The 27,204-nt window shown below is 54.0% G+C and overlaps 12 protein-coding genes across 12 annotated transcripts; 8 read left to right on the top strand and 4 right to left on the bottom strand.

Annotated features, from left to right (window-relative positions):
• Positions 1-203: 203 nt before the first annotated feature.
• Positions 204-1,913, bottom strand: AYO20_02779 (hypothetical protein; the record flags this gene model as incomplete). The annotated part of the gene is made up of 8 exons (XM_022641083.1): positions 204-475; positions 585-648; positions 709-988; positions 1,041-1,189; positions 1,246-1,341; positions 1,407-1,513; positions 1,571-1,627; positions 1,697-1,913. 8 exons carry the CDS (start codon positions 1,911-1,913, stop codon positions 204-206), a joined length of 1,242 nt encoding a protein of 413 aa, XP_022502958.1.
• Positions 1,914-2,418: 505 nt separating this feature from the next.
• AYO20_02778 (hypothetical protein) lies at positions 2,419-2,822 on the top strand (the record flags this gene model as incomplete). Its single annotated transcript, XM_022641082.1, has 2 exons — positions 2,419-2,472; positions 2,556-2,822. 2 exons carry the CDS (start codon positions 2,419-2,421, stop codon positions 2,820-2,822), a joined length of 321 nt encoding a protein of 106 aa, XP_022502957.1.
• A 1,279-nt stretch (positions 2,823-4,101) lies between these two features.
• AYO20_02777 (hypothetical protein) lies at positions 4,102-5,997 on the top strand (the record flags this gene model as incomplete). The annotated part of the gene is made up of 7 exons (XM_022641081.1): positions 4,102-4,134; positions 4,187-4,514; positions 4,600-4,845; positions 4,911-5,165; positions 5,229-5,372; positions 5,426-5,781; positions 5,842-5,997. The coding sequence occupies 7 exons, from the start codon at positions 4,102-4,104 to the stop codon at positions 5,995-5,997; spliced, it is 1,518 nt and encodes a 505-aa protein (XP_022502956.1).
• A 713-nt stretch (positions 5,998-6,710) lies between these two features.
• Positions 6,711-7,835, top strand: AYO20_02776 (hypothetical protein; the record flags this gene model as incomplete). Its single annotated transcript, XM_022641080.1, has 1 exon — positions 6,711-7,835. One exon carries the CDS (start codon positions 6,711-6,713, stop codon positions 7,833-7,835), a length of 1,125 nt encoding a protein of 374 aa, XP_022502955.1.
• Positions 7,836-8,606: 771 nt separating this feature from the next.
• Positions 8,607-10,725, top strand: AYO20_02775 (hypothetical protein; the record flags this gene model as incomplete). Its single annotated transcript, XM_022641079.1, has 2 exons — positions 8,607-8,701; positions 8,946-10,725. 2 exons carry the CDS (start codon positions 8,607-8,609, stop codon positions 10,723-10,725), a joined length of 1,875 nt encoding a protein of 624 aa, XP_022502954.1.
• A 310-nt stretch (positions 10,726-11,035) lies between these two features.
• On the bottom strand, positions 11,036-12,228 carry AYO20_02774 (hypothetical protein; the record flags this gene model as incomplete). Its single annotated transcript, XM_022641078.1, has 3 exons — positions 11,036-11,703; positions 11,783-11,945; positions 12,004-12,228. The coding sequence occupies 3 exons, from the start codon at positions 12,226-12,228 to the stop codon at positions 11,036-11,038; spliced, it is 1,056 nt and encodes a 351-aa protein (XP_022502953.1).
• An 884-nt stretch (positions 12,229-13,112) lies between these two features.
• Positions 13,113-14,902, top strand: AYO20_02773 (hypothetical protein; the record flags this gene model as incomplete). The annotated part of the gene is made up of 2 exons (XM_022641077.1): positions 13,113-13,379; positions 13,445-14,902. 2 exons carry the CDS (start codon positions 13,113-13,115, stop codon positions 14,900-14,902), a joined length of 1,725 nt encoding a protein of 574 aa, XP_022502952.1.
• A 161-nt stretch (positions 14,903-15,063) lies between these two features.
• AYO20_02772 (hypothetical protein) lies at positions 15,064-17,147 on the bottom strand (the record flags this gene model as incomplete). The annotated part of the gene is made up of 2 exons (XM_022641076.1): positions 15,064-16,915; positions 17,038-17,147. The coding sequence occupies 2 exons, from the start codon at positions 17,145-17,147 to the stop codon at positions 15,064-15,066; spliced, it is 1,962 nt and encodes a 653-aa protein (XP_022502951.1).
• A 554-nt stretch (positions 17,148-17,701) lies between these two features.
• On the bottom strand, positions 17,702-19,722 carry AYO20_02771 (hypothetical protein; the record flags this gene model as incomplete). The annotated part of the gene is made up of 3 exons (XM_022641075.1): positions 17,702-19,180; positions 19,376-19,607; positions 19,664-19,722. The coding sequence occupies 3 exons, from the start codon at positions 19,720-19,722 to the stop codon at positions 17,702-17,704; spliced, it is 1,770 nt and encodes a 589-aa protein (XP_022502950.1).
• Positions 19,723-20,085: 363 nt separating this feature from the next.
• On the top strand, positions 20,086-21,362 carry AYO20_02770 (hypothetical protein; the record flags this gene model as incomplete). The annotated part of the gene is made up of 2 exons (XM_022641074.1): positions 20,086-20,135; positions 20,192-21,362. 2 exons carry the CDS (start codon positions 20,086-20,088, stop codon positions 21,360-21,362), a joined length of 1,221 nt encoding a protein of 406 aa, XP_022502949.1.
• Positions 21,363-21,968: 606 nt separating this feature from the next.
• AYO20_02769 (hypothetical protein) lies at positions 21,969-24,489 on the top strand (the record flags this gene model as incomplete). Its single annotated transcript, XM_022641073.1, has 3 exons — positions 21,969-22,031; positions 22,081-22,198; positions 22,250-24,489. The coding sequence occupies 3 exons, from the start codon at positions 21,969-21,971 to the stop codon at positions 24,487-24,489; spliced, it is 2,421 nt and encodes an 806-aa protein (XP_022502948.1).
• Positions 24,490-25,212: 723 nt separating this feature from the next.
• AYO20_02768 (hypothetical protein) lies at positions 25,213-26,997 on the top strand (the record flags this gene model as incomplete). The annotated part of the gene is made up of 6 exons (XM_022641072.1): positions 25,213-25,557; positions 25,682-25,807; positions 25,894-25,975; positions 26,105-26,211; positions 26,392-26,684; positions 26,874-26,997. 6 exons carry the CDS (start codon positions 25,213-25,215, stop codon positions 26,995-26,997), a joined length of 1,077 nt encoding a protein of 358 aa, XP_022502947.1.
• Between the last annotated feature and the right edge of the window lie 207 nt (positions 26,998-27,204).

The raw sequence follows: 27,204 nt of genomic DNA, 5'->3' as shown, positions 1-27,204 counted from the left end.
AAGTGGAACTTGTCTCTATAGACTGGTCCCTTCGTCATGACAGGTTTACAGCGTCTGCGCGGAGTAGAAGGTATATAAACCAGTTTACCAGCCTCATTCAAGATATTGCTAGTTATCCCCCACTCGTGGGTATAGAATGCGTCAAGTTGGAGGTGACGATACCATCCATCCATCCATCCATCTGTCAAGTAGAGTCAGGCCTCTCACCCAAAGACAACCCCCGTCCTGTCATTGCTGATATCACAGACCAGAAACGCCTTGGAAAACATGCCGCCCGCGATGAGGCGCTTGTTGTAGGGGTCGACGGCCGCCCCGGTCAGGACACTCAGCTGCGATCCGTCGTCCCAGAAGAGGAGCTCGGGGGCGTAGCCTTTCGCCTTGACCAGACGAACCACGGCGGATTCGCACAGGGTCGCGTAGTCGAGGCCGCCGGGGCCGAAGCCGCGCTTGAACAAGGTGACTTGGTTGGGGAAGACTGTGAGAGTGGTATCAGCGGGGGAGTCTTACAAAAAGAAGAAAAGAAGCAAGAGGCTGGCAGTGAAAAGGACGTCGAGCGGGTAAAACGATAATTCTTGGTGACTTACCTGGCACAACAATGTCTCCGTTGGTAGGGATCTCGGCCAGATTGTCAGGGGTTCCTCCGAGTCTCTGTTCCGTATAGTCAGTACGTTGAACGGGATACTATGGCTGTATAATGTCTTGACTCACCACTTTCCTCTCCAAGATCAGGTCTTTTGTCTGAGGATCAACACTGTACACGATCGTCGTGCCCTCATACAGGTCATTTACTAGCAGCGTCTTGCCGTCCTCGGTCAAAAGAACCCCGTTCGCATATTGCAGGTCGTCCGATACTTTACGGCACGTCGTCTTTGACCCGGAGCCGTCGCAGTGAATAACCCACGACGCCCAGCGGAACGGGGCGTACTTGTCTTCTAGCGATCTGAAGAGTCCGTTGTAGTAGTAATGGTCGTTGGTGCTGAAGAATGAACTGTGCCCCAATGAGTCACCGAGTCTGTGTCCATGTGGTAAGGAGAACTTACAGAGGACCAGAGGGCGTGACTGCATTCGGCGTCTTCAACTCTGGGTGGCTGATGTCTTTGACGAACTCGAGCACGTTTGTGCCGAGTTTGTGCGAGAAGATGGTGATGGATTCGCCCTTGCGGCCGTGGTTTACGGCGAACAAGTGTATCTTGACAGCGACGGTCAGTATAACGCACGTATGGCCGTCTTGGTGGTTCTCCTTACCTTTGACGGATCGTCTTTGAAGCGCCAAATATCGATCCCGTGGAGTACCAAGTCACCATCCCAGCCTCTGACTTCCATCCTCGTCGTCTTGTTGCCCTGTTTGATATCGCCGTGAGCAACCAGAAAGCATTACCGCTGTACATTCGCAAAGATAGACTTACCTTGATATCATACTTTAGGAAATACTCACGAAAGTCTTTACGTTTGGACGTCCAATGGTTGTTGATCGGCGGGTAGAACTGTGACCGGCCTACTGGGTCTCCACAAGCTATACATGTCCAAGTCAGCACGTTCAAACGAATGACGGGGTGCTGGACCAGCTTACCAAGAAACGCTGTGTCTGTCTCATGATGGATTTTGACGTCTTCACAGGTTTTTCCAGCTTGGAATTATTAGCGCCATGTATGCTTGAGTGGTATGTAAGAACACCCGGGCAGACACTTCCACTCACAAGGATCTGTCCAGCAGTGCTCGTTGTTGAGTCCTCCATGACCAAGGTACCGGTCTTTGGGATCCCTGATCTGTACGCGGCCCAGAGACCGGTTTATTATGGCGGTAGGACTGGCCAGCAGCAGCGCCACGATGAGGACTCCGAGTCCCGCGGCCGCGGTTGTTACCCAGTTGGCCTTTGCACGCTGTGCAAGCGTCGATGTGCTGGAAGTCGACATGATGCCTGATGTCGATAACGAAACTAATCACGGTGGTATTGTCGCCAGCCGCAAATACTATTAAGCAGGACTTTCAAGACACTCGATGCGGCATGGGAAGGGGGATAAGAGGAAGTAAATGCCACTTTCTACCGACTCCGCTACCTGATGAACGAAATGTCACAATGGCAGGTCCATCAATCTAACCATTTCCGAGCCCAACACGAACCGCCGGGTTCATGGTTTACGACATCCTACTTTACAAAAAAAAAAAACTCCGCAGACCAAAACTGTGGAGATTCGTCATTGATTCAATCCCCTTTCCTCGGTTGAGGCCATTTTTTCCCCATATTTGCCCCACGGCGCTTTTATTGCGGAGTCGGTCGAACCAACATCCTCATTAGCACATAAAGAGTCGCCATCCATTCGCCAACCGGTCGCACAGGTCTTGACCTAGGTATACACAGTTCCTGTAAGGCACGGTAGTACGAGTATACATCAGCTTTGCCGAGATACCAGCAAAACAATGTCGGTCGAATTCCCACCCATCCCTGAGGGCCAGTTCGAGCTCTACGCCGATGTGAGTGAGGGTCCTAGTTCCATTGACATTCGTTTCATATACACCACCTCGTAGCTAACACTCCCCGTCTTCTGTCGTGACAGCTCTACGCCAAAGATGGCCGCGGCGACGACCTGGAGCGCTACCTCCGCGCGCTGAAGCGCCTGACCGAGTCCGAACCGGGCGTGCTCGAGTACGCCATCGCCCGCGACGACGAGAACCCCAACCACTTCCACGTCTTTGAGCGGTACACGGGCCGCAAGGCGTTCGAGGCGCACGTGGCCGCCAAGGAGTTTGTCGACTTTGCCAACTCGGGCGCGCTGGCGCAGCCGCCCAAGCCCAAGTTTTTGCACGCGTTGAAGCCGTTGTGAGTGAGTGGCTTGGAGGCACGGTTACAGAGCTGAGTTGAAAGTGGGACTGGGGAGGGGCTAGGGTTTAGGACGAAGTTGGCAAGGTGGCAAGGTTGACTGACAGGGGGGCGGGGGCGAGGACTCAGCATGGAGGTAGATGGATGGAGGTACGAGGAGAGATGTGGCGCAAGGCTTCAACGCTTTGTCTGTAGATGCCAAAAGCGGAAATATTCTAGTTACCACGAGACTTGGAAGTCATCTCATTTTTGTTCTGGTACTTTCGCATCGAGTCGTAAATCCCACTCCCGCCGATCAAGAGCCATGAAATCATACAATACTCACCGAGATCAAAAAAAATGGCACAATGCTCCAGGAGCGGGGGTTTCCTTTCTGTCGTAAATACTATGCTGTGAATCAACGAGACGCACAAGATGCATTATCCGGCCCTAGGCAGAAGGCGAAGCATAGACAAGACCGAGAGAAGGGGGACATATCCAAAGTTCGAACGGCAAGACGATATCCCCGCCAGCCATCGTCTTGCTCGCCAGATTAGACCAGACTAACTGCAATGCCACTCGAGTCTGGTGTTGAGGACAAAGCCAGGCAGGCGGAGCGGAGGTTATTCAGTGTATGACAGTAACTTAGCATCAGTCCCCTTTCCTGGTGGACCTACCTGCGGGCTTTGTTTGTTGTCCCTCCGTGCCGACCTAGGTACGAGCATTCTACGTTGAAAAAAATCCGCTGAATAATTCCCACCTCCGTCCACCCCCATCCCCCAGTCCCCAGAGAGTTTATCCCGCGAGTCGAGGCGAGAGGAGTGGAGAGGAGTGGATTGATGTGGAGTTGTGCAGACAGACACATGCACGGGCACAGAGTCACGGAGCCCGCCCCCCTTTCGTGTCATGACATGACATGATACATGCCAGCGGAAGTGGAAGTGGATGCTCGGTATGAGAATACGGGCGGAAATCTGGTCGCTCCACTCACACCAATTGGATGTCGAGGTCGAGGTAGTGCTCAGCGTTCAGGGATGGAGCTATACAGACAGTCGTGACAGGTCCTCTCACCAGATTGCATCTGGAGTCATGGGCGTGGGGTTTCAGGGATTCCAGGTTTTCGTAGCTAGCTGTGGTATAGGTGTAGATATGTATATATTTGAGGAGAGGGAGCACTGTCTCTAAAATATAACAGAAGTATATCTTGTTCGTCCTCACTGTCGGAACTACATACCTTGTATTTACCCCAGGAATTGATCGAAAAGGGCTCCAAAGGCTCCCAGGCCCTCCAAGCTCCCGTCAATATGGCGCTCTCCGCTTCAACGCTCCGATTGCTGGTAAACATAGTCAACACTCAAGAACGCAGACCGTACTAACCAACCCTCGCAGATTGTCGTCTTCGTCGCCCTCGGCAGCGTGACCTATGGCTACTGCGCCAGCATCATCGCCACCACACTCGGCCAACCCTCGTTCATCTCCTACTTCGAGCTCGACACCCGACCAAATGCGAGCGACCTGATCGGCGCCACCAACGGTCTATTTCAAGTCGGAGGCCTGTTCGGGACGCTGTCGTGCATGAAGTCCGCAGACTGGCTGGGTCGTCGGAAAGCCCTGTTCGTGGCCAGTATCGTGACGACCATCGGGGGTGCGTTGCAGGCCGGGAGCGTGCACATCGGCATGTATATCGTGGCTCGCCTGATCACAGGGCTCGGTATTGGTGAGTATTCCTTGCACCAAATACAATCTCTCTGTTCTGGTACAGTCGAGAGAATCGAGAATATCAATGCTGACGTTGGGAATAGGAGCGTTGGTCACTCTTGTCCCCCTTTATCAGAGCGAGGTCGCACCGCCCAAGATCCGCGGCATGCTGGTTGGCATCCACGGGGTGATGATCTGTGTCGGATACACCTCTGCCAGCTGGATCGGCGTTGCGTTCTACTTTGTTCAAGCGGCGGGCGCTCAGTGGCGCATCCCTCTCGCAGTGCAAGCCGTTTGGCCTGCATGTCTGGCCATGGGGGTCTTGTTTCTGCCCGAGTCACCGCGGTGGCGTAAGTGTCCCATCTTCTTACCTCTTAAGGAAACATTATCGAGGGTATTGACCTGGCTGGCACAGTTCTCGACCGCGACCGCTTCGACGAGGCATATTCTTCATTCAAACAAGTACGAGCGGAAACATCCGATAGCTTTCTGGGCGACGAAGATGCCATCCGCGCCGACTTCGCTCTGCTGCATTCGCAAATTCTGGAAGAGAAGAAGGAACAACTCTCAACCATGGACTTGTTCAGATTGCCCGGGTACCGTAAGCGAGTGGGAATCGGCTTCATCATGATGGTTGGCGCACAGACAACTGGAACACAGATCATCAATAGTGAGTCCCACTTACATTCTCAGCTCAATGATGACTGTTCGAGATGGATCTAACGGCGCCTAGATTATGGGCCGATGCTGTATGCAAACCTCGGCTTCGACACCGTCCGCCAACTCATCATCCAAGCGGGATGGATTTCCGTGTCACCATTTGGCAATGGCCTCAACGCTCTGATTGTCGATCGAGTCGGCCGAGTCAAAATGCTGCGTATGTACCAGCTTGCTACCGTCAGTTCGTCGGAGATTTCTAACTACTGTCAGTAATCGGCCTTTCTGGCTGTGTGCTCGTTCTCGTCGGCGAAGTCATCACACTCTCCCAGTTCGAAAAGCACGGAGGAAATGGGGCCGCCAGCGCCGCAGTCTTCTTTCTATTCATGCACGTCGCCGTCTTCGCCAGCACCATCGACGCGACATCGTACATTTATGCTTCCGAGATCTTCCCCACGCCCGTGAGAGCAAAGGGCTTATCGCTATCCATCTCGGGGCTGTTCCTCTCAGCATTGGCTTTGTTGCAGGGAGCTCCCACCGGCTTTGCGAATATTGGATGGAAATACTACCTGGTGTGCATTTGCGCTACATCAGCCATCATCGTGGTGGTATGGTGGAAGTTTCCAGAGGTAAGACTCTCCGCCAGATGTATGCCTGCCGTTATGAGACTGACGTTCTTGACCTTGCAGACCAAGATGATGTCCCTCGAGGAAATTGGTGCTCTGTTTCCAGACTCATCCAAGGCTATTACGGAGAAGGAGAATGGAAAGGACAGACGCAACTCTTCGGAGGATGAGGTTGAGAAGGAGCAGAGCCAGGTTGAGGTGGAGCGTGTGCAGTCGTGAGAACATGTTCTGGAGCAGTGCAGCTGTTACACAGTGCGTTGCCAGGCTAGACATATCGGATGAACAGCGCCTTTGATTCGCAGAAAGTCTGCATACATAGATTTGACTCAAGCGAGACTAGATCAAGACATTCATGATGCGCAGGTAGAAAAGAGCCACAACAGCGTCAAGGATGGAGCTGTTCCCTATCCTTGTTAGACAGGTTAGCCGAGCCAAGTTTCCACGCAGTCACTTTCACCTGCGAAATCCAATTCAATCAAGTTTGTCACACAGGACCATGCCCAGCTGCAAGCCCAAGAACACAAGAAATCATCCCTGTGCTGATTCTCACGCGAGCCAGCACTGCCGAACTTATGCCTGCCCCCTCACCCCTGATCGCCCGGATCGTCACTTCATCTCACTCATCTCCAATTTACACCTTTTCGCCGAGAGATGGCCGAGCACTTCATGAAGCCTCCCCACCTTGGATGGAGGGATGACGAATGACGCGCGGGGTGAGTGGCTCGGGGCATCCACGGAGTTGAGAAGGGGGATATTGTTAGATATAATACAACGGACATGCTCGACAACCCACGATCCCTCGAAGGAGGGTCACTCACATCATATAATGGTACAACGAGATGAACCTATTGAGCCCGTCTAGGTGAATCAAATATCCTTACGATCGTTCACACCGCACAGACGTGACTTTGAGCAAAGAGCTACTACCAAAAATGTCTACGAATACCATCCCGCCATTCCCATCAGACGTGCCCGTAGCTGACATCGCGACGGTGGATTTCGACCTGCTGTCCCAAGGGGACGCCGAACAGGCCCGAATCCTACTGCATTCGTGCCAGAACTATGGCTTCTTCTACCTGTCCAACCACCATGTCGACTCGCGATTCATGTTCAACCTCGCGGACAGCGTCTTCTCCCTGCCGCTAGACGAGAAGCTCAAATATGACATGGGCACCACGGGCCACTACTATGGATACAAGCGGTCTGGGGCCATGTTTGTCGACGACAAGGGCACCAGAGATCACAGCGAGTTCTACAATGTCTCCAAAGACGAGGTGCTGGGGATTCCGCAGCCCAAGACGGGACCAGATGGCAAGCCACGCGAGACAGTGTCGGGCCACCACCCACAAGTGGTGCTAGATCGGTTCGACGAGCTCAAGACGTTCATGAAGTCATGCCACAATGTCATCTACGGCATCACGACGTCCCTGGGGAAGTCACTCGGTCTACCCGACGGACTTCTCGAATCCCTGCACAAGCTTGACCAGCCCTCGGTGGACCAGGCTCGAGTAACATGCGCTCCTCCCGTCCGACCAGCCGAGACCATCACGCTGGGCGAGCACACCGATTTTGGCAGCGTCACGGTGCTCTTCAACCAGCTCGGCGGGCTGCAGGTGCTCGCGCCAAACAAGCGGGATTGGGAATACGTGCGGCCTCGTCCAGATTGTGCCGTGATCAACCTGGGAGACAGCCTGATTAAGCTGCTCGGGGGACGACTGTACAGCGCGGTCCACCGCGTCGTGGTGCCTCCTGGGGAACAGGGCGAGTGCATGCGCCACAGTGTAGTGTACTTTTCGCGGCCCAACTCGAGCGTCAAGCTGCGCGATCTGTTCCAGCACCCCACGGACGAGGACGTTGCCAGGATTGAGGCGTCGTCGGGCGAGAGGCTCTTGAATGCCGATGAATGGGTCAAGCAGCGCGCACACAACTGGAACACCGCCCAGTACAAGGGCAAGGAGTCGTACAAGCTGAGTCGAGGGACCGAACACAATCGAGACTGGGATGCTGAGCGGGAGAGGCTGGGCCAGCAACTTCCCAAGGCGGTGGAAGCTGTGTGATGGTGGAGGCACTTGATCACTGTCCGCCTACAAGTATTGAAGAATGGACATAATTGAATATGTACTCGGTCAGTACCTCGTACCTGAACCTTCTCCCAAACATCGATGTCAATCCCGGCCGATGGCGGATGTGATGTTCCGGGGGCCCTTTACACCCCACGCCACGCCACGCCTACAAGGTCTTTGTTCTTACCTGGCAACCCACTCCGTAGTAAGGTAGCGATGGAGCTGAGGACCATGACGCTTGGGCCAATGAGACCACCACCTCCCCACCCCCCAAGAACTTACACGAGCTGCGCGGCGCGGAAGCGGGGAACAAGAGAAGCTAGAGTTTCGCCATGCGCGTTCTTGGTAGTCTCGGCGTGTAGGTATTACGATCACCTCACCAACTACTCCTCTCAGCTGAGATTGAAAGTACACTTACTCACTTACTCACTCACCGCTGGCACTGCTGGGCACTCGGAGGCAGACGGACGGCTGGAGCTCTACAAAGGTCTACGTCGTTGCTTGGTGTCGAGATTTTATTGTGATATTCCTATCTTCCTGGCTAGGTATCCTAGGGTATCCTAGGGTATCTATCAGCAGTGTTATTTGTATAAAGAAGCTATCAACCACCATCACACCACTACCAAGACCCATTCCATCCCGCTGGCGGGTACTCGGGGGACATCCAGAAAGCAGAGATAACGACATATTCCTCTGATTGACTTGATCTACTGGCTGGGGGAGTTTGTCAATGAGAAGCGACAAGATCGGATGATGCGCACCGAGATGGACGAGAGATCACCAGTTCCTGTTCGTGCTCCAGTCCAGTTCACGATGCGTGGTCGACGGCCTCATCTTCGCGGTCTGGTTGATATGGGAAGGTAAGACAGAGAGACATATATGTCAATAACCCCCTATACACACGAGTACATGTGGATGGATGGTTGGATGGATGGTATCACTGATCTTATCTGGTTACTCGTGATTGCTTGCTTGCTTGTATACTTGTTTGCTGAGACCCCCTTCTCCCCCCCTCTAAATACTCCTCCCAACGAAGACCCTCAACCCCCTCTACCTCAAAGCCCCGTTTCTCGAGAAATGACTGATTAACCCGCTCACTTCCAGCAACGGGATCCGCTTCTCCGTCTCCGACCTATCACCACCAACCGCCCGGACCCTACCGACCGTATACTCGCACCGAGCCAACATCTCGCTGTACGAGGCACAATACGACGACGCCAACAAAAAGATCCCGATCCCACCATCCGTGATCCGCGCCGTGATCGCCGCGCTGCTGCGGTTCCGGGTCATCTGCGACGACCTGGGGGTGCCCGTGGAGCAGATCCGCGTGCTGGCGACCGAGGCGACGCGCGAGGCGCTCAACTCGGCCGAGTTCCTCGCCGCCATTGAGGAGGAGACCGGGCTGGCCGTGCACATGCTCCCCAAGGAGGAGGAGGGGCGGATCGGGGCGTTCGGCATCGCGAGCAGTTTCACGTCCGTCAAGGGTTTGGTCATGGACCTCGGCGGCGGGAGCACGCAGATCGGGTGGATGGTGTCGCGCGAGGGGCGCGTCGAAATGAGCCCCAAGGGCGCCTTCAGCTTCCCCTACGGCGCGGCGGCGCTGACTCGCGCCCTCGAGACCGCCCGGGCGGGCAAGTCCAAGGACGAAGCGGACAGGGCCGTCGCGGCGCTGAGGGCCGACATGAAGAAGAACTTCCTCGCCGCGTACCGCGAGCTCGACATCCCCCAGGACCTGGTCGACGCCGCCAGGCTCTACGGCGGCTTCCAGCTGTACCTCTGCGGCGGGGGCTTTCGCGGCTGGGGTTACCTCCTCCTCTACCAGAACCAGGTGCACGGCCACCACTACCCGATCTCCATCATCAACGGCTTCGTGGCCGACAAAGCCAGCTTCACCGACACCGAGACGCTCAAGCAAGTGGCACGCACCGCGCACCGCATCTTCCGCGTCTCGGACCGCCGACGCGCGCAGGTCCCCGCCGTCGCGTTCCTGGTCAACGTCCTAGCAGAAGCGATCCCGTTTGGAGTCAAAGAAGCCCAATTCTGCCAGGGGGGCGTGCGCGAGGGGTTCCTCTTCCAAGAACTACCCTACCACATCCGACGCCAGCATCCGCTGGAAGTAGCCACGGCGCGGTTCGCGCGCCCGTCCGCGCTGGCCATGGGCGACCTGTTCCTGTCGGCGATCCCGCCATCGACAAGCGGCGAGCCGCGCTCATTCCCGCACTCCATCTCGACCGAGGTCATCCGATCGCTGGCCAACGTCTTTTTCGAACACTCGGACCTCTCCAAAGAATCGTCCTCGAGCGCCGCCCTGTACAGCACCTCGACGGGCATCCTGGCGTCGGCGCACGGCGTCTCCCACACGGACCGCGCGCTGCTGGCACTCATGTTCGAAGAGCGGTTCGAGGGCGAGCTGCCGCCGCGCGAGGTCGACTACAAAGAATCACTCCGCCACCTGCTCACGCCCGAGCAGGTGTGGTGGGCGCGCTACATCGGCCGGGTCGCCATGGTCGTGGCCCGGGTGTACCCGGCCGGCATCATCGACGAGACGAACCCCCGCGTGGCCATGTCTGCGCGCTGGGCGGCCGGGCTGGGTGGGGACGCGAGCAAGGACGGCATCGAACTCACTCTCTGGGTGGCCAAGATCCCCGGCGACCCGTTCCTCCTCAAGGATACCATGCAGCACGCCTTGCGCGTCATCGAGAAGGTGGGCAAGCGCAAGCACTGGATCGGAGGGAAGGAAGGCTGGGGCATCAAGATCAAAGTGATCGCGGAAGAGAAGGACCTGCGGCCAGAGCGACAGCAGAAGCCGCTGCAACCAGCCCAGAGCAGGCAGAAAGAGGCCGAGAAGGAACAAGAAGAGGACAGCGAGTGGCAAATGGAGTGAGAGGATCCAAACTGGAATCAAGATTGTGTTTCGACACAAAGACATTGACGGATTCGAAGGAGCATGGGTATCTGTTGCCTGCAGCGGGAGTAATGACAGGCGGATAAGAGCCTCGAGGAAAAGTCCAATAGTAATGTCATATTCCGTCCTTTTTTGAATGTCCAAATGGTTCGGGGACAGGACCTCACTGACTTTGTGTTGACGGATGTTCTTCTAGTTTGTTGCGAATATACTCCCTTTCATAAGTCGTCATCTTTGTCAACGTGATCTCCGCTCGCTAGAGCATAACCCAGGTATTCTGTATTGCTCTCTAATCTTCACCGGCACTGTCGCCCTGCTTGGCCTTTTTCGCCCTCCACAGATAATATTCCCCGGCAGTCATGACAGGGTATTTGGCCGGGTTTTCTTCCGAGATGCACGACGGAATCGGCAACATGGGCATCTTCCTGTCCAGTCCGTAGAAGAACGGGATGGAGTATCTCTCTTTGCCGCTCTTGTTGATGACCCGATGGACCGTCGACACGAAATAGTCGTTTGTCTGTCTCATGAAGCAGTCGGCAATGTTGATCACAAACGAGTTTGGCACAGGCTTCGCTCGGATCCACCGTCCAGATTTACCCAGAACCTCCAAGCCACCTGACATATCTTGGTTGACGATAGTGAAGCACTCAAAATCTGTGTGGGCACCGATGCCGTTCTGCTCGTCTACCGTCGCCTCCTGTTCAGGGTAATGGAGAATGCGCAGGCCCGCTTCAGGTCGCTTGGTCCATTCGTCGAAATACGTTTCTGGGAGGTGGAGTGCCAGAGCGAAGATCCGCGTCATCTTGCGGGCGAATCGCAGCATTGGCGTGTGATATGCGTACATGGCTTCCTTGAAACCTGGGAGATCACTTGGCCATATTGACGAACCTGGGTCATTGTCTGGGTTTTCCGGATCTTGCTCAGCCGAGTAAGCTAGGTTGAAAGCTTCGCTGAGATCTGAAGTGCACAATCGTTAGTACTGCGATCCCGCATCAATACGATCTCACGGCTGGGTTCTCGCCATGGATTTCCCTACCATGATGTTTCCTTCCATTCCTGTTGTAACTCGCGAGGGCATGGTATCCCACATACTCCTTTGGCACGAGGTTTGTGTCAACCTCCAGTTTCTTCTCTAGTGGTAATGCAAAGAAGCGCTTGGCTTGTTCAAACACTCCATCTGCCAGTTTAGGGTCAAAGCCCTTGAAGGAAAAGGATCATCAGCCATGGACAAAGTCTCATCAGCAAAAACAAACTCACATGATTGACCACGTAGAAGAAGCCAATACGATGGGCAGCCTCGCGAATCTTGTCGGCCACAGCCTGTCGATCTGCCAGGTTATCACTGTAGATTCCTGTTACGTCGATAATGGGGATCTCGTCCGCGTCGATGGCTTCATTGGATTCTACATGAAGAGTCTGACCATTCTGGAGCTTGATGACAAGAGGATTGAATTCCTCGGTCGCCGTTGTAACCTGTGACATGGTGTTATTCGATGGGGCCGAGTTGCCAGAACAATGATGAGCTTGATTTTCAGAATGCGAATCGCTTATCAGGGGATCGTCCAGGCCAGGTTCGATATCAAATACGAACAGGAAGGGGCAGCTGTGCTGTCAACAGGAATCGGATACCCTACGAGTAATATCGGAGTTGAGAGACGGAGGTACGCGCAGCCTCATTATTCATCGGCTTTGCCGTGCCGTTCTTTGCCCGAAGGCTCTGCCGAGCATGGATTGTGATATGTGGCGAGTCCTTTCTGACTTTCCTTTCTGGGTATCATTCCCAAAACCGACATTTCCCGGTGCCCTAGTCAAATGCTTGCCCCGAATGACATGGAGGTTCTGCCATTCGTTCGGGGTCCAGCTGATAACGACAATGGCGGAACATACCAAGTGTCTCTATGATGGTGCATGGCCAGATCCTATTCTGGTGGATATTGCTTTGTCACACATCGCTTTGCCTTAGATTGACGGGGATATCAAACTCTGATGTTGCTAGCCGCCTCTGATGTGGGCCCTCGACGAGGACTTCGGCGTCGCTTCTTGTCTCAAACAAGCATCTCTGGGTCTAGGCTTGTGCGCTTGTTTCGTCACACAACATGTTGTCGACTTGCCGGAAAGTGACCGTCGACGACGTGGAGATGAGCGGTACCATGTCGGCCCAACCACGTGGCTCGTCTGAGTTCTTATCAGCGATAGGCAGATCCAGGAAACGGGCATGGGCGATATCAGACTCGGTCGGGGCATGAACAGAGGCTCAACCATATGATAAACATGTTCGCCAGCGCAGTCTTGCAAAGGCTGCGACCGCCTTCGTCTCGCTCTGCTCATACCGACCGTCTAGTCTACACAGCTCGCCACCCAGAACAATGAGTTCTCTTCGTCGCAGAGCCGCTCGACTGAGCGAGAAGCTCGAAGTCCCCGTGGACGAGCACTTGGACGGCAAGAGGGCTACGGCATGGAACAACCGCGATCTTGCCCCCCTCCCCCCACATAGGCGGACGTGGACAGTATGGGGTTTCTTGGGATTCTGGTCTGTCATCCAACTGAACACGGTAGGCTGGCAGACAGCAAGCTCATTGATCTCGCTGGGGTTGAGTGTGTGGGAGGCCATGATTGTGACCATCATTGCCAAAGTCAGTATCGTCCCATGGTCGAATTGACCTCCAGAAGCTCGCAACTGACCCGCGTTGATATCTAGTTTCTCATCGCTGGAGTGGCCATCACGAACGGCTGGTGGGGAGCTGTCTGGCACGTCGGTTTCTCTGTGGGAAACCGTGCCGTCTGGGGCCTCAGAGGCTCATATCTTGCTCTCGCACAAAGAATCATGCTCTGTTTGGTCTGGTATGGTGTTCAGGCGTGGATCGGTGGCCAGATGGCGGGCGTCATGCTCTACAGCATCTTCTCCGGCTACAGGCACATACCCAACACCTTCCCAGCCAGTGCCCATATGACAACGCAGCAGTTTGTAGGCTTCATCGTCTTCCTCTGCTTCCAGCTTCCTTGTCTCTTGATTCCTCCCGAGAAGACCGCGATCCTGTTCCGGTATGCGAATATCATCACTGCTGCCACGATGTTCTCGGTCACGGTGTGGGCACTGTCGGCAGCTCATGGCGGCGGGCCTTTGCTCACCGCGAACAGCACACTCACCACGACCAGTGAGAAAGCTTGGGCCATTATCCGCGGTATCACTACCGTCATTGGGGCTATCGCGGTGTCATTGACCAACCAAAGTGACTTCAACCGGTTCGCAAAGACCCCGGGCGCACAAATCCCCGGTCAGATTTACTCCACAATTATCGTCGGCGCGCTTGTCACTCTCATGGGTACCCTGTCGACCTCTGCGGCACAGAAGATTTATGGAGAGGTGCTCTGGTCGCCTGCGGAGCTCGCTATCCGCTGGATGGAGGACGGCTATACCGCAAAGGCCCGGGCGGGAGCTTTCTTTGCTGGCCTTGGATTCTTCATCTCCCAACTAAGCATCAACACCGTCGATAATGCCTGGCCGGGTGGCTTCGACCTTGCGGCACTCTTTCCTCGTTGGATCAATATACGCCGGGGGGCAGTCATCACGTTCGTGCTCGGTATCGCAATCAACCCTTGGCAACTGGCTGATACTGCCAATACATTCATCAATGTGCTGGATGGATATTCGGTCTTTCTCGGCCCCATGGTGGGCATGATGGTGTGCGATTTCTGGGTTATTCGCGACCGCAAGCTCAAGCTCTCCGATCTATACATTCCAAACGAATCGTCCATCTACTGGTACAATCGGGGATTCAATTGGCGCGCCTACGCCTCGTGGCTCGTCGGCATGGCGCCCGCGCTACCTGGATTCATCAATGCTGTCAATCCAGCAATTCACGTGCCCAAGGGCGCACAGGAGATCTTCTATCTTGCATACATCGAGGGCTTTGCGTTGGCATTCGTTGTGCATTATGTCCTGAACCGACTATTCCCGGTACCGGGTCTTGGGGAGATCGACTCGGAAGATCTGTTCGCCACTTTCACAGTAGAGGAGGCAAGGGAATTGGGCGTGATGCCCCATCCCCGGTTGCTTGAGGGGGAGGTGCTAGAGGTTCAGGACGGCGAGTGTGCATCGTCAGAAGAGGCTGTAGAGTCGAAGGCCGTTATGGTTGGAGAGAAGTTGGTCGGCTGAGCTCTAAGAGCTGGAACCTGGTTGCTTGCTCTAGCTCTCTTGTTTGGCTGGCATCATTGCCTCATAAAGCATCTGGTTGATAGACAATGGGATTTCCCACAACAAGATGTCCGTTTCTCTTTTACTCGTGCTGGGTAAGGTGGTGGCACTCCCATCGAATCTTAGAACAGCTTCATGGCGTTCCAGTAGACTTCTTCTCCGAATGGCTGGATTACATCGGCATAGTTGAACTTCCTCAATATAAGGTATACTTCCTCCCACGCCAACAAACCCATCTCCCGGACTTGGCGAGCCAGTTCCATCTCAAACCAGCGATCGTAAACAGCTCCTTGACTTTCCGGGTCACAATATTTAACATTTCTGGAACATTTTGCGAAGCCAGGGGTCACCTCCTTCCCGTGACGGCTTTTGTGCAGAATCTTATTCGACGGTGTTGCCGAGCTCCTCGTTTCCTGCTTGGACTTGAGCAATTCGGCATGTGCGCCGATAAACAGTGCCCAGAGGCGAGCATTCCGATATTTTGATGGACCGTCAGGTGTTGAACCCCGCCCAGAGTTTTCCGCATGCTGCAAGGCTGCCCGAAGGTTCTTCAGCTGTGTTGGCACCATATCGAAGAGATTAATACCGCAGACCTCGACTTTGTAGCTTGAGTGATGTGTCCAGAGAAATTCTGCAAGGATCAGATATTGTTGGGTATACCAATACCCCATCTGTTCGGCGGAGCCATCTTCGCTTTCGGCTTTCGCTGGTGACAAAGATGTGCGATGTATCACCTCATGGATGGCGCGAATATAGTGTTTGATCATCCTCCCCTGCTGTAGGCATGCGGTTGTAGTGAGCCAAAGCATTATTAGAGGTGGCGTAGGGAGACCATTAAGCCCGTAGAGTAGCCAGGTTTGTAGAGTGGTCCTCCGAGAGATGAAAAATGCTTTTAGCTCTTCCCCTTCGACGGACGGGTCAAGAAGTGTCGCCGCATCCTCCTGGGCCGCTGTCCACTGTGGAAGTTCTTGGAGCTGCTCGAGAGCCGCAGCCCAGAGAGGCTGCATCGTTTTCTCTATCCAGCCACCGGGACTCACGTCGAACGCGAGAGGAGTCATGAAGATAGAAGAGATCTGGGTGTCGCTCCATAAGGCATATTGAAGGAGTGTGAAGTTCACAGTATGGTTTCTCCGTTGCTGTTCTTGAAACATGTTTTGCAGTATCTTAGCATGCGCCATAGCGGCTGACAGGTTTTTGTCGACAATATCAGCTTTTTGAAGCATGATGATCTGGAGCACATTCACGTCACTAAAGGTGTGGTTCGCATCGTTGAGCAATCGCAGTCGTAACTCTTGTATACTGCGCAGGCGATAACGCATAGCCAGCGTCCGCATAGCAGGGTTGAGCACGGCAGCCACGGTTGCAGAACGAGCAATAAACGCATGTGCCAAAGCTGGCTCTTGAAGCGTGGAGACACAGATGGACCAGTCCAATCTCGCATTAGCAGAGCTGACCCATGCTGTGGCAGGAACGTGATACTGGGCGGGAAGAAGAAAGTCACGGTAAAAGGCGATCAACTCGTTGACTTGGGGACTGATTTTGACTGGATAAGCGTGGAAAGGATCCGAATTTCCCCTGTGCAGCTGAATCGAGGAGGAGCAGAGACGAGTGCCGACCATTGTACCGGAAGCGCCACCAGGGCGTCGAGTTGAGTCGGCCTTTTTTGGTGTCACAGGCATTGTACGATCTGGTCCGTCTGTAACATTGTGTCTCTTAACACTGGGAAGCGGCAGCTTCTCCTTGTAGGTGCGATGGACGACAATAAGGTCTCGAAGATGCTTGACACTCTGCTTGCGGCGCCATACGTGATAGTTCTGACGGACATGAGAGAGGACTTGTGAGTGGTCGTGGGAGCCGCCTGAGCTGCTCGAATCGTAGTTGACGAACAGATATTTGTCTGCCGGAGGCTGGATCGGATGGTGTCGGTGATGCTGATTCGACATACCTTTACGCAGAGGCGATTTCTGCTGCAGGCTTAGTCAATCTTGGTAGGTTCCTGGCATGAGGTGAATGGGATAGGCGTATGAGTTGTAGAAGGCGCAGTTGGCGAGGTGTCAGGTCAACCGCCTTCACCATAGATCTCGTCACAGACTCACCATCTCTGATGAGACTGTCCGGTGGGAATATCGTAGCTGACGAGCGGCAAGGCATAGCATGGGACTTTGAAGAGAGCCAGCCCTACGGCGACGAAATATATCAGAGACATCGCTGTGGTGCTGGCGCCCAGACCGCTGACAAGCTCACTAAGCGGTAACAGCAGTTGGTCAAGGTCAATACACCAAGCAGGAAAGGCGTCGCCCAGAATCTCATAGTGGGAAGACCAATGTGTAATCAATCCACTACAGCACCGCGCTGGATTGGTCTTTTGCAAAATCCCTATCAAGTTGTATCCGCAAAAGGTGAGTAAAACCGTCAACCGCAGCAAAAAGCGCCCTCGCTTCATACATTGCCATGGCTTTAATTGCTGGTGTTAACCAACTGACCCGGCCCCCCATTTGTCCTTCCGATCCCATGTGCAAGGCATTTCATTCGTGATCACGACGGCCATGGCCCGCGCTTCTTCGTTTCAGCATGCATAACCATCCCGTTCCGTTGTTCAGATTGCATTCCTCCCATTCGCATCCATGATGTTCCGAGTCCGGATCTTTCCCAACTCCCTTGCGAGACATAGTGATGGCGACTAATTCAAGACATGGTAGAAACATATGTACCTCGCCTTTCATAGCGTGTGAGACGAGAAGAAAACAAGGGCATCCAGATCTAGTTTTGCACAGCGGCTTGTCCAGTTGCATCTTGCGTCTGCCCCTGCCCCTGTCCTTGCCCACCTCGTCCCCGATTGCCGCGATAATTGTATCCGCCACCATATCCACGGTTGTTATAACCGCCTCGATATGATCCCCCGTACTGCCTTCCACGGCCATACCCACCACCTCTTCCGCGCCCGCGGTAACCTCCGTCCACATTACCCTGGCCAAAAGTTTCGATATTCTTCTTGAACTCTTCGCTGCGCACCTGTCTGCCATGTGCGCGACCGTCGTGGCCTTCTTCTCGGTCCTTGGCTTCCGATGAAATATTGTCAAAGAAAGAGGTTGACTTGTTGTAGGCGGGGACAGTGTTGGTTAGGCTGTCTTTTCTGGTTGGGGTTGGTTTACGTGCTTCGCCGTTCTCCTCTTCCTGAGCTGGCGTCTCTTCAAGAGGTGATCCCGAAGCAATCGCCTCTTTAATGAGGTCCTCCTTGTTGAACTTCGCATTGGCGGATTCAAAGTCAAAATCAGACTTTGGAATTTCCATCTTCTTCGGACCGCCTCCGCGATGGTAATTGCCGCCTCGTCCGCCTCTGAACCCTGCCCTGCCCCCACGGGCTGTTCCGTTGTTCGTGGCTGATGTGGACATCTCGGCTACCTTTTTGGTCAAAGCATCTACTGCCGCCGTTGGAAGAGTTTGTTTGGGCTGTGCCGAAGCAGCCTGGGGGTTCAATTTTGCCATAGCCGCTGCGACCGCTTCCTTTGCTTGTCGCGCCGCCTCGTCCATGGCAGCTTGGGAGGGGGCAGGTTTCTGAGGTTTAGCACCGGTACCATTTGTTGCAGAAGTATCCGCCGTGGCGGCGACTGGAGGGGTGAAGGATTTCTGATTCACAGTGAAAGGGACTGCGGGAGCCACACGGTTGTTCTTCGGCCCTGTAGGGGCTGTCTTTGGAGGCGCCACCCCTGCTGCCTGGGGTGCAGGAGCAGGTATGGGTGCAGCCTTGGCAGCGACCTGAGCATGAGACAACTGTGATGACAGCGATGTAGAGGGTTGTGTTTCTTTGGGGAAGGGGGAAGCATCTGCCTCTGGCGCCTTGTTACTACCAGGTAGTTCAGATGTCAGATTTGGAGGAGGCTGTGCTGCGGACATGGCGGAGTCAGGAGGAGGTTGTGACTGCATAGGAGGTGGTGGTACATTGCCGCGCAAGCCGGGAGGTCCAATAGGGGGTTGAGGATGTTGTGGAAACGGGTGAGGACCAGGACCTTGTGGGAAGCCCTGGCCGCCAGGGGGACCAAAATATCCGGGAGGCGGGGTTCCATAGGGAGGAAATCCGGGACCAGGGCCAAAGGCTCCTGGAGGCGGGCCATAACCTCTACCGAATTGATTGGGAGGGTAGTAACCACCAAAAGGAGGAGGAGGAGGGTGCGGGTAGTCTTGGGGAGAAAAAGGGCCATCACGGGGCATTCCTGGAGGAGGGCCTGGTCGCGAGGCATTCTGAGTTTGGACTTCAGTCAGCGCTACTCGAAAAGTGGTGGATTGAGATCGAGAATGAACAGGGGAAGTCAAGATCAGAAGGAAGGCAACGGAAACATCCACATGGCTTTGCGCTTTCAGAACAGGTCTGTGAATTTACATCCGATATCTCATCATAAAGACAGGTGTCAAGCAACGAAGGGGCACGCGACATACCAAGATGGCAGGGTCATTGGGCATGCTCTGCGGAGGTGATGGTTGTGAGGGTTCATCTTCAGCAATCTTGATATCCTTGACATCGCTTCCACGAAAGACAATGAAACCATATTTCTGTTGTGAAGGAGGGATGAATTTGTCGACCTTGCGATCTTCGGTACCAAAGGAGAAGACATTTTCCAACGCGATTGTGGACTGTTCAGGATTTATCTCGTGGAGAGTACCAACATAGCTGTGACAGGCAAAATTGTTAGGGCGAGTTCAGAGATACAAAGGAGGATCACGTACCGAATTTCACTTTTCGAGATGAGGTTGAAACGCTGACCGATGAGATGATCCATATCCATGATGACGGAAAGAGAGCGCAATAAAGCAGACACTAATGTTACATAAAGAGGAAGGAAATCCGAGGGTATGAGAGAGAGGGAGAGGTGGTAGAGGGTGAGGAATTGAGGAGTGGTTTGTTTGATGGAAGAAGCAAAAAGGACGAATTTGACTTGAGAAAGCTGCGCAAGGTAAAGGTCAAGGCCAGAGTGACAAACTAACAAAATATGGTGCATTTGAGAGGCTGTATGCTTCAACCTATCCTTGGCGTCTTGGCGTAGTAAGGTGGATCATTAATTCCCCTTATGCAATCTCAAAATGTTCGGCCCTTTCGTCACAAGGGGGGTAGTCCTCACATTTCTTGCCTTCTTCTGCTATCCACCGCCATGACCAGCTACAATACAGGTGACCAGGCAGGCAACTACTTTCAGACCGAGTGCGTGTCTGCACCAAGTGCGGTATTTTGGCAGAGCCATGCTGATCATGTTCCAGTGCATCCTTGGCTGAAAATGATCGAAAACGCCAAAAAGCAGCCAATACACTGGGGGATCCGGTCAAATTCCCCTCAAAATTGCTAGCCGTTGGCGTGAATCACTACTTTGATGCTACGGGAGATGTGGCTTTTGTTGCCGAAGCTGGAGGAACGGTCACAGGCCTACGACTATCCACAAATGAGATTTCTACGACTCCCAGAGGCCCCCAGGCACCCCTAACAAGCCTGGCCTTCCACACCACGCGACCCAGCACGGGACATCCCATTAATACGCATGTCTTCGCTGGCTGCTGGGACAAATCCATATGGACTTATTCATTCCAAGGCCCCACAATTATCAATCAATCCTCATTTCCTGCTCACCAAGACTTTGTAAAATGTCTTCTAGTTGTCCGAACTCCAGACAATCAGGATATTTTAATTTCAGGCGGAGCTGATGGCGATGTGCGCTTTTGGAGTCTCGACGGAAGACCACTTGGTTCCCTCAAACCCAATGCGCGAGGCATCGAATGTCTTGCCCTCGATCCGCTATCCTCATCCGATTTACCTATCGTGATGCTCTCAACATCCAAACAAGAAATCTTCTCCTTTGCTGTCCCTGCACTATCGACAAACACCACGCAGAAACTTGACCTGTCTTTGCCCATCCTGGCTCATGCCACAAGTGTGTACAAGCTACACTTTGATGAAGACGGAGATCTATGGACAGCCTCAGCTGACAAAACAGCCAAGCACCTCCTGCGGGAAGAGGGTTGGAGGGCTGATACAACACTGACACACCCTGACTTTGTGCGAGATGTGATTACCCACGACAGATATGGCTGGGTCATAACGGCCTGCAGAGACGAGAATGTACGTGTATGGAACAAAGCGACGGGTGACTTGCACCATGTTTTCACCGGCCACTACGAAGAAGTAACAGGACTGTCCCTGGCTGGTGATTTGGTCATTAGTGTTAGCATTGACGCGACACTTCGAAGATGGAGCCTGGCTCCTGCGGATCTAAACAAGGCGGTTGAGGAGGCCAAGAACCCACGGCTCCTCGAACAGGAACCTGAACCCAACACTGAACTAGGGATGCTGACAGAGGAAGAGGAGGCAGAACTCCGAGCGTTGATGGAGGAAGAAGAGCAAGAGGTGTTGGAGAAGATGGCCACGGACGAGCAATAAGGCGAAGAGGACAGCCTTGCTTGCGTGTTTCCTACAAAGACTCAGCCTTGCCTTCTTATCAGGCTATGTGGCTGTGCGCGGCTCCACGTGCCCGACCCCAGATTAGCTAAGCAGGTCTGATAGACTGATATGCTCAAATGCTGGGCTGTGATTGGCTGCCCTGCCACCTCCCACCTTGTCTTTTTGCCTTTTTCCTCTTCCCGGTGATTGATCTGATTGCGCTTTAAACCTCCCCATCTGAAAATTTCTTCTGTCGCCATCTCCTCCATCTCATCTCTGCTTCTCCATCTCGCCACTTGGAGAAAAGTCTCCTGCTCTGCATTTGAACCTGGTTCCTCACGCACGAAATATCTCGGGTGGCCCTGTTCCTGCCGGCGATTTCCGACCCCAACCGCAAACTTTTTGCAAAGCCTTGTCCAACTTGACCCACGTGCCCATCCAACATCTGACTTTTCTTTTTCCATATTTTGCCCTTGCCTGAGAGTCGGGAAGATATCAGTTGCGTGTCTCGCGCAGACCAAGTCAGCCTCACCCACATCCCGCCCTCTTACCAAAACATCACCAACACCTCTAATCACCCGGCCAATCGGCCCACAACCATCCTCCATGGTCGACGGCGAGCCTGAACTCAGACTGCACAACGCCCTGGCGAGTAGTGCATCAGTCTACGTGAGCCAGGCCAGCCCTGTCAGAATCTGCCGATGCTGACTTGAAACAGCTCCGTGCACATAAAGACAATCCCGTAGCCTGGCAAGAATGGACGCCGAAAACTCTGTCTCTCGCAAAGCGCTACCAGAAACTTATATTTTTGAGTATCGGCTACAATGCATGCCACTGTAAGATACCCAAGCTCGCTTAATGTGCTCGATTTGACTTGTGGAATTAAGGGTGTCATGTCATGGAACGAGAGTCATTTAGCTCTCCCGACGTGGCCGAGATTCTTAACGATTCCTTCATTCCCATCAAGTTGGATCGGGAGTCGCGGCCTGATCTGGACGATATCTATATGAACTATGTTACGGCAACAACGGGCTCCGGTGGCTGGCCTTTGAATGTGTTCCTGACTCCAGACCTCAAACCTGTCTTTGGTGGTACATACTGGCCAGGGCCCTCACCGACAACAAATCTGAAACCAGCAACTCCTCATGACGAGGCGCCTGTCACGTTCATTGGGATTCTCAAGAAGATGAAAGATGTCTGGGCATCACAGCGCGAACGGTGTCTCCAATCGTCGTCGGAAATTACGGACCAGTTACTGGCGTTTGCCGGTGAGGGCATTCATTCCCAATCCGACAGTCAAACTCGAGAAGCCGAACCCAGTTCATCGGATCCGCCCGAGCCACTGGATCTGGACCTGCTGGATGATGCCTTGAGCCATTTCAGTTCCCGCTACGACTCGACGTACGGAGGGTTTAGCCCCAGCCCTACGGCGCCGAAGTTCCCAACTCCCTCGAACCTCACCTTTCTTCTTCGAATAGGAGCAGCCATCGCACTGCCTTCCACCCATACACGTTTTGGCTTCTTCAGCCCTGTCCCAGGAATTCTGGGCCGGGAGTCATGCCTCACCGCTGCAAGGATGTCTCTACACACTCTGCTGGCCATGTCAAGATCAGGTCTAAGAGATCAGCTGGGGTATGGATTCCATCGGTACAGTGTCACCGCTGACTGGAATCTCCCGCATTTTGAGAAGATGATGTGCGACAACGCACAGCTTCTAGGGTGCTACTGCGATGCCTGGGCACTAGGTCGGGATCCCGAGATTCTGGGCACGATCTACAACCTCGTCGAATATTTTACGAATCCCGAGTCCCCAATCGTCCATCCAGAGGGTGGCTGGTACTCGAGCGAAGACGCAGACTCGCGGACCACTCTATCCAGCATGAGCAATGGAGCAATGTCGGATGACAAGAAGGAAGGCGCCTTCTATGTATGGACGTTCAAAGAGTTCCAGGCGATTCTAGGTGAGGGTGACGCCGCCATCTTGGCTCGGCACTTTGGCGTCAAACCGGATGGCAATGTGCCCGCGCAGCATGACATGCACGACGAATTCCTGACCCAGAACGTGCTGCACATCCATGCCACCCCGTCCATATTGGCCAAGGAATTTGGCATCTCAGAGGAGGAAGTCGTGCGGATCGTCAAATCCGGCCGTGCAAAACTACGCGAGCACCGCAAGACGAAACGCGAAAAGCCAGAGGTGGACACAAAAATCATCGCCTCGTGGAATGGCCTTGCCATTGCAGCCCTCGCCCGCGCAGCAAACACTCTAGCGACAATCGACAAGCACCGCGCTGCCCGATGCCAGGATGCCGCGGAGAGAGCAGCAGCATTCATCCGGAAGAGCATGTATGATGACACTACAGGACAGCTGGCGCGAGTAGTAGGGCTGCCAGCGTCGCAGCGCAGTCAAGATGCCGATACAACCAACATTGCGTTTGTTGACGACTACGCATATCTTACCCTTGCGAATCTGGCCTTGTACGACCTGACCCTGTCTCAACCATACCTCGATTGGGCCGTTCGGCTGCAGTCCTGCTTGGACGAGAGATTCAACGCCAGCACCACCGGTGGATACTTCCAGTGCCCCAGGCCCAGCGATTCCTCGCCGCCCGAACAAATCATCCGCCTCAAGCCCGGCACGGACAACGCCCTCCCGTCTCCCAACGGCGTCATCTGCACCAACCTGCTCTATCTCTCTTCCTACATCCAATCCCAACACCCGTCGCAATCCCATTCCGAAGCGGCCGTGTACCTGTCTCGGGCGCGTGCGATCTTGGACGCCTTCGCCGTCGAAATCATCCAGCACCCATTCCTATACGTCACGCTCTTGGGAGCAACTGTCATGGAACAAGTCGGGGTGAAGACGATCATTGCGCCCATGACGGCCAAAGAGAGTGAGCTGAGGAGGCTGAAGGGCTGGGGAAGGACGGTGGTACGGGGGATCGTGTCAGAGGTGATGATCTGTACCAAGGACGGAGTGTGCCGGGCACTGAGGAGAGAAGATCTCGAGGACGTTGACGACCTGGACGCCGAGGCTGAAGAGGAAAAGAGTCGTGCTCTAGGGAAGGTGGACAGTGTATCTTCGGTTAGCGCGTTGAGACAAGCTGCTGTTCCGGCTTCGGCGTGAAGGGTGCCACCAGTGTTGTCTTTTGGAGGGACTTCAATGGGTTCTTGTTCTCGGTTTGGCGTCGAGGGTATTTACGGCTTGTTTTTTCCTCGTAGCTGAAGACGGACACTTCTGTTGTATACAACTAGATACGGAGTGTCTGTAGGTCAAGGTGAGGTGTGTTGAAGAGGGGCTTTCTCGCTATACTCAACCTCAACCTCATCCTAGTCCTCGTCCTCAGCTTACGCATCCACGGCTGACCAATTGATCGATTTGCTGGGGTTTCCTACATGGGGTTTTCTGCCTCTTGCCTCTGTACCTCACGATATTACATTATATCACATTACACTGCATATACTTGTATTTATACTCGTACTTATACTCGCCGTACCTGGAGCATGTGGCACTCGACGGGAGCCTTGTAAACCCCACACTCATGCCTTAGGTACCCTGAGATGACAATGAGGAGGAGGGAGAGTATCTCCAATCCTCTGAAGGAACCACATCCGATCTCGAGTTGGAGAAGCATCCATTCAGGCCATCTCAAGTGTGGTTTTTAAGCTAACGGACTGTTCAATATATAAATACGTTTATGTATATTTGTATATGTGTATGTGTGTGCATATATAGGGCCATTCACATCCCTTTCCTCTTCCCCTCTTCCAATCTTCCTTGGTCCTCGACCTCGACCTCGACCTCGACACTGACATCGACACTAAAGCGTCCATTTTACCCAGCGTTACCATGTCCGATTTACACACGATCCTCATCACGGGCGCATCAGGCTACCTCGGCGGCAGTCTCCTCGCGCAATGGTCCCGCTCCTCTCTCCCGCCATACAAACGTTTGTTAGCACTCGTCCGGACTGAGGAGCAAGCGTCGGCCGTGAAGCGAGAATACGGCGCAGAGGCGGAGCCCATCGTCTTCGACACAAAGGACGAAAAGGCCGTTCGCGCCGCCGTGCTCGACAACCAGATCAGCATCGTGTTCTTCCTGGTCGATGCCATGACGGCCCAGGCGCAGGGGTATTTTATCAGTGCGCTGGCGGAGCTGAAGGGCAGGACGGGGGTTGATGTCCATTTTCTGCATGTAGGTATCTTGCACTCTAGGTCTAGTTTCAAGGGAGCATACATCTGGTCCTTCTCTGCATCAATATATGAGCTCCTCGATCTGTACGTACGAGATACTAACCCTTGATCACAACGATAACCAGACCAGCGGCGCAAAGATCTTCTCCAGCCACGCCGGCGCCCCGACCGATCGCCCACTACTCGACACAGACCCGGACCTATACGAGATTCAAAAGGCGCAGAAAGCCCCGATCCCTCTGATACAGTCTGTCAGTGAACCCTTACTCCCTGGTATTCAGTGTTGTTTGTATTTGTTCATGTCAGTAACTGATACCTCTATCAATGATGTACTCAGGCCGTCAACACGAATAACACAGTCATCGAACAGGCCGAGTCGCTCGGCGTGCACAGCTACATATTTGTGCCGTGCATTGTGTGTAAGTTTTGCTTTTGCCAAAACACCATGAACGGGCCACCCCCCTCTCTATTCCCTCTAGATTCGAATTGACGCGAGCTGTTCCATGCTGTTTGTCAACTAACACCACCCAATCTTTGCACCTCCTAAGACGGGCGAGGCGAAGGGTTCGGAAACCGCATCTCGATCCAAACGGTCGCCATCGTAAAGGCTGCTCGGGCCTTGAGGCGCGTGTACAGTGTCGATGACGGGAGTCCTGTACGTATTGATTCATTAACCCCAACACCCTGGCCCCCAAGTGAGAAAAAGATTCAAAGCACTCTATCCCTACATCCCTCCCTCCCAACTCGCCTGTCCTGGACACGATACGCCGGACATTGGGCTCTAGACCCCAGGCACCAGAGACTGGAGACTTGACACTGACCGACTCAAATCCAGGCCTGGCCCGTATGCCACGTCCACGACAACACGACGCTCTACCTCGCCCTCCTCCGCGGGATCCTCGCCGGCGGCACAAATCGTCCCGGAAGTGGAAAGAATGGGTACTACCTCGCCTCGTCGGGCCATGTGGCGTGGGAGAGCCTGTACGCGGCCATGGCGGCGCGGCTGGCGCAGCGTGGCGTGGTCGATGAGGGAGGTAAGGTCGAGCGCGCGACGCCGCAGACGCTGGAAGCCATGGGCAAGGCGTTGGGGTGTCCGGCTGAGTTTGTGGCGTTGCAGCTTGGTGGACGGTATGTGTTTTTTTTTTTCCTTCTTTTCAGCCATTGTTTCAAGTGACATGACTTTGTTTGGTTCTTCTCATCCTCCCCCCTTGTCCTACCCTGTCTGCATTTTCACGATCCTCGTTCCCGATTCTCGACTCTCGATTTCCACCTTCACCTCAAGAGATACCCATTGACTCTCCTCGCCCACGCCCACAGATGCACATTCACCCCCCGCCACGGCGAGGAAGCACTCGGCTGGAAACCGCGGTATCCCGCACAACATATCCTCGACACGGCGGGCGACGAGGTAGATCTGATTCTCGAGAATTTGGGGGAATGAGAAGGGATGAATAGCGTGAAAAGGAAATGAGGAGACGAGAGGGAATGAACAATGGAATGGGTAGATTGGATGAAAGGAATGGAAGGGGATTAAACAGATAGAATGAAAGGAATAAACGAGTTAGTGGAAGGCTAAGCGACTTTTTTTTCCTTGTGCGTCTTACTTCCCATGAGTTAATCTGATGCTCGAGTAGATAGATACCTTGAC

The sequence above is a fragment of the Fonsecaea nubica genome (assembly GCF_001646965.1).
Source record: "Fonsecaea nubica strain CBS 269.64 chromosome Unknown Scaff12, whole genome shotgun sequence".
Classification (NCBI taxonomy): domain Eukaryota; kingdom Fungi; phylum Ascomycota; class Eurotiomycetes; order Chaetothyriales; family Herpotrichiellaceae; genus Fonsecaea; species Fonsecaea nubica.
Note: the sequence above shows the minus strand (reverse complement) of the source record. Positions and strands in the feature narration are given on the sequence as shown.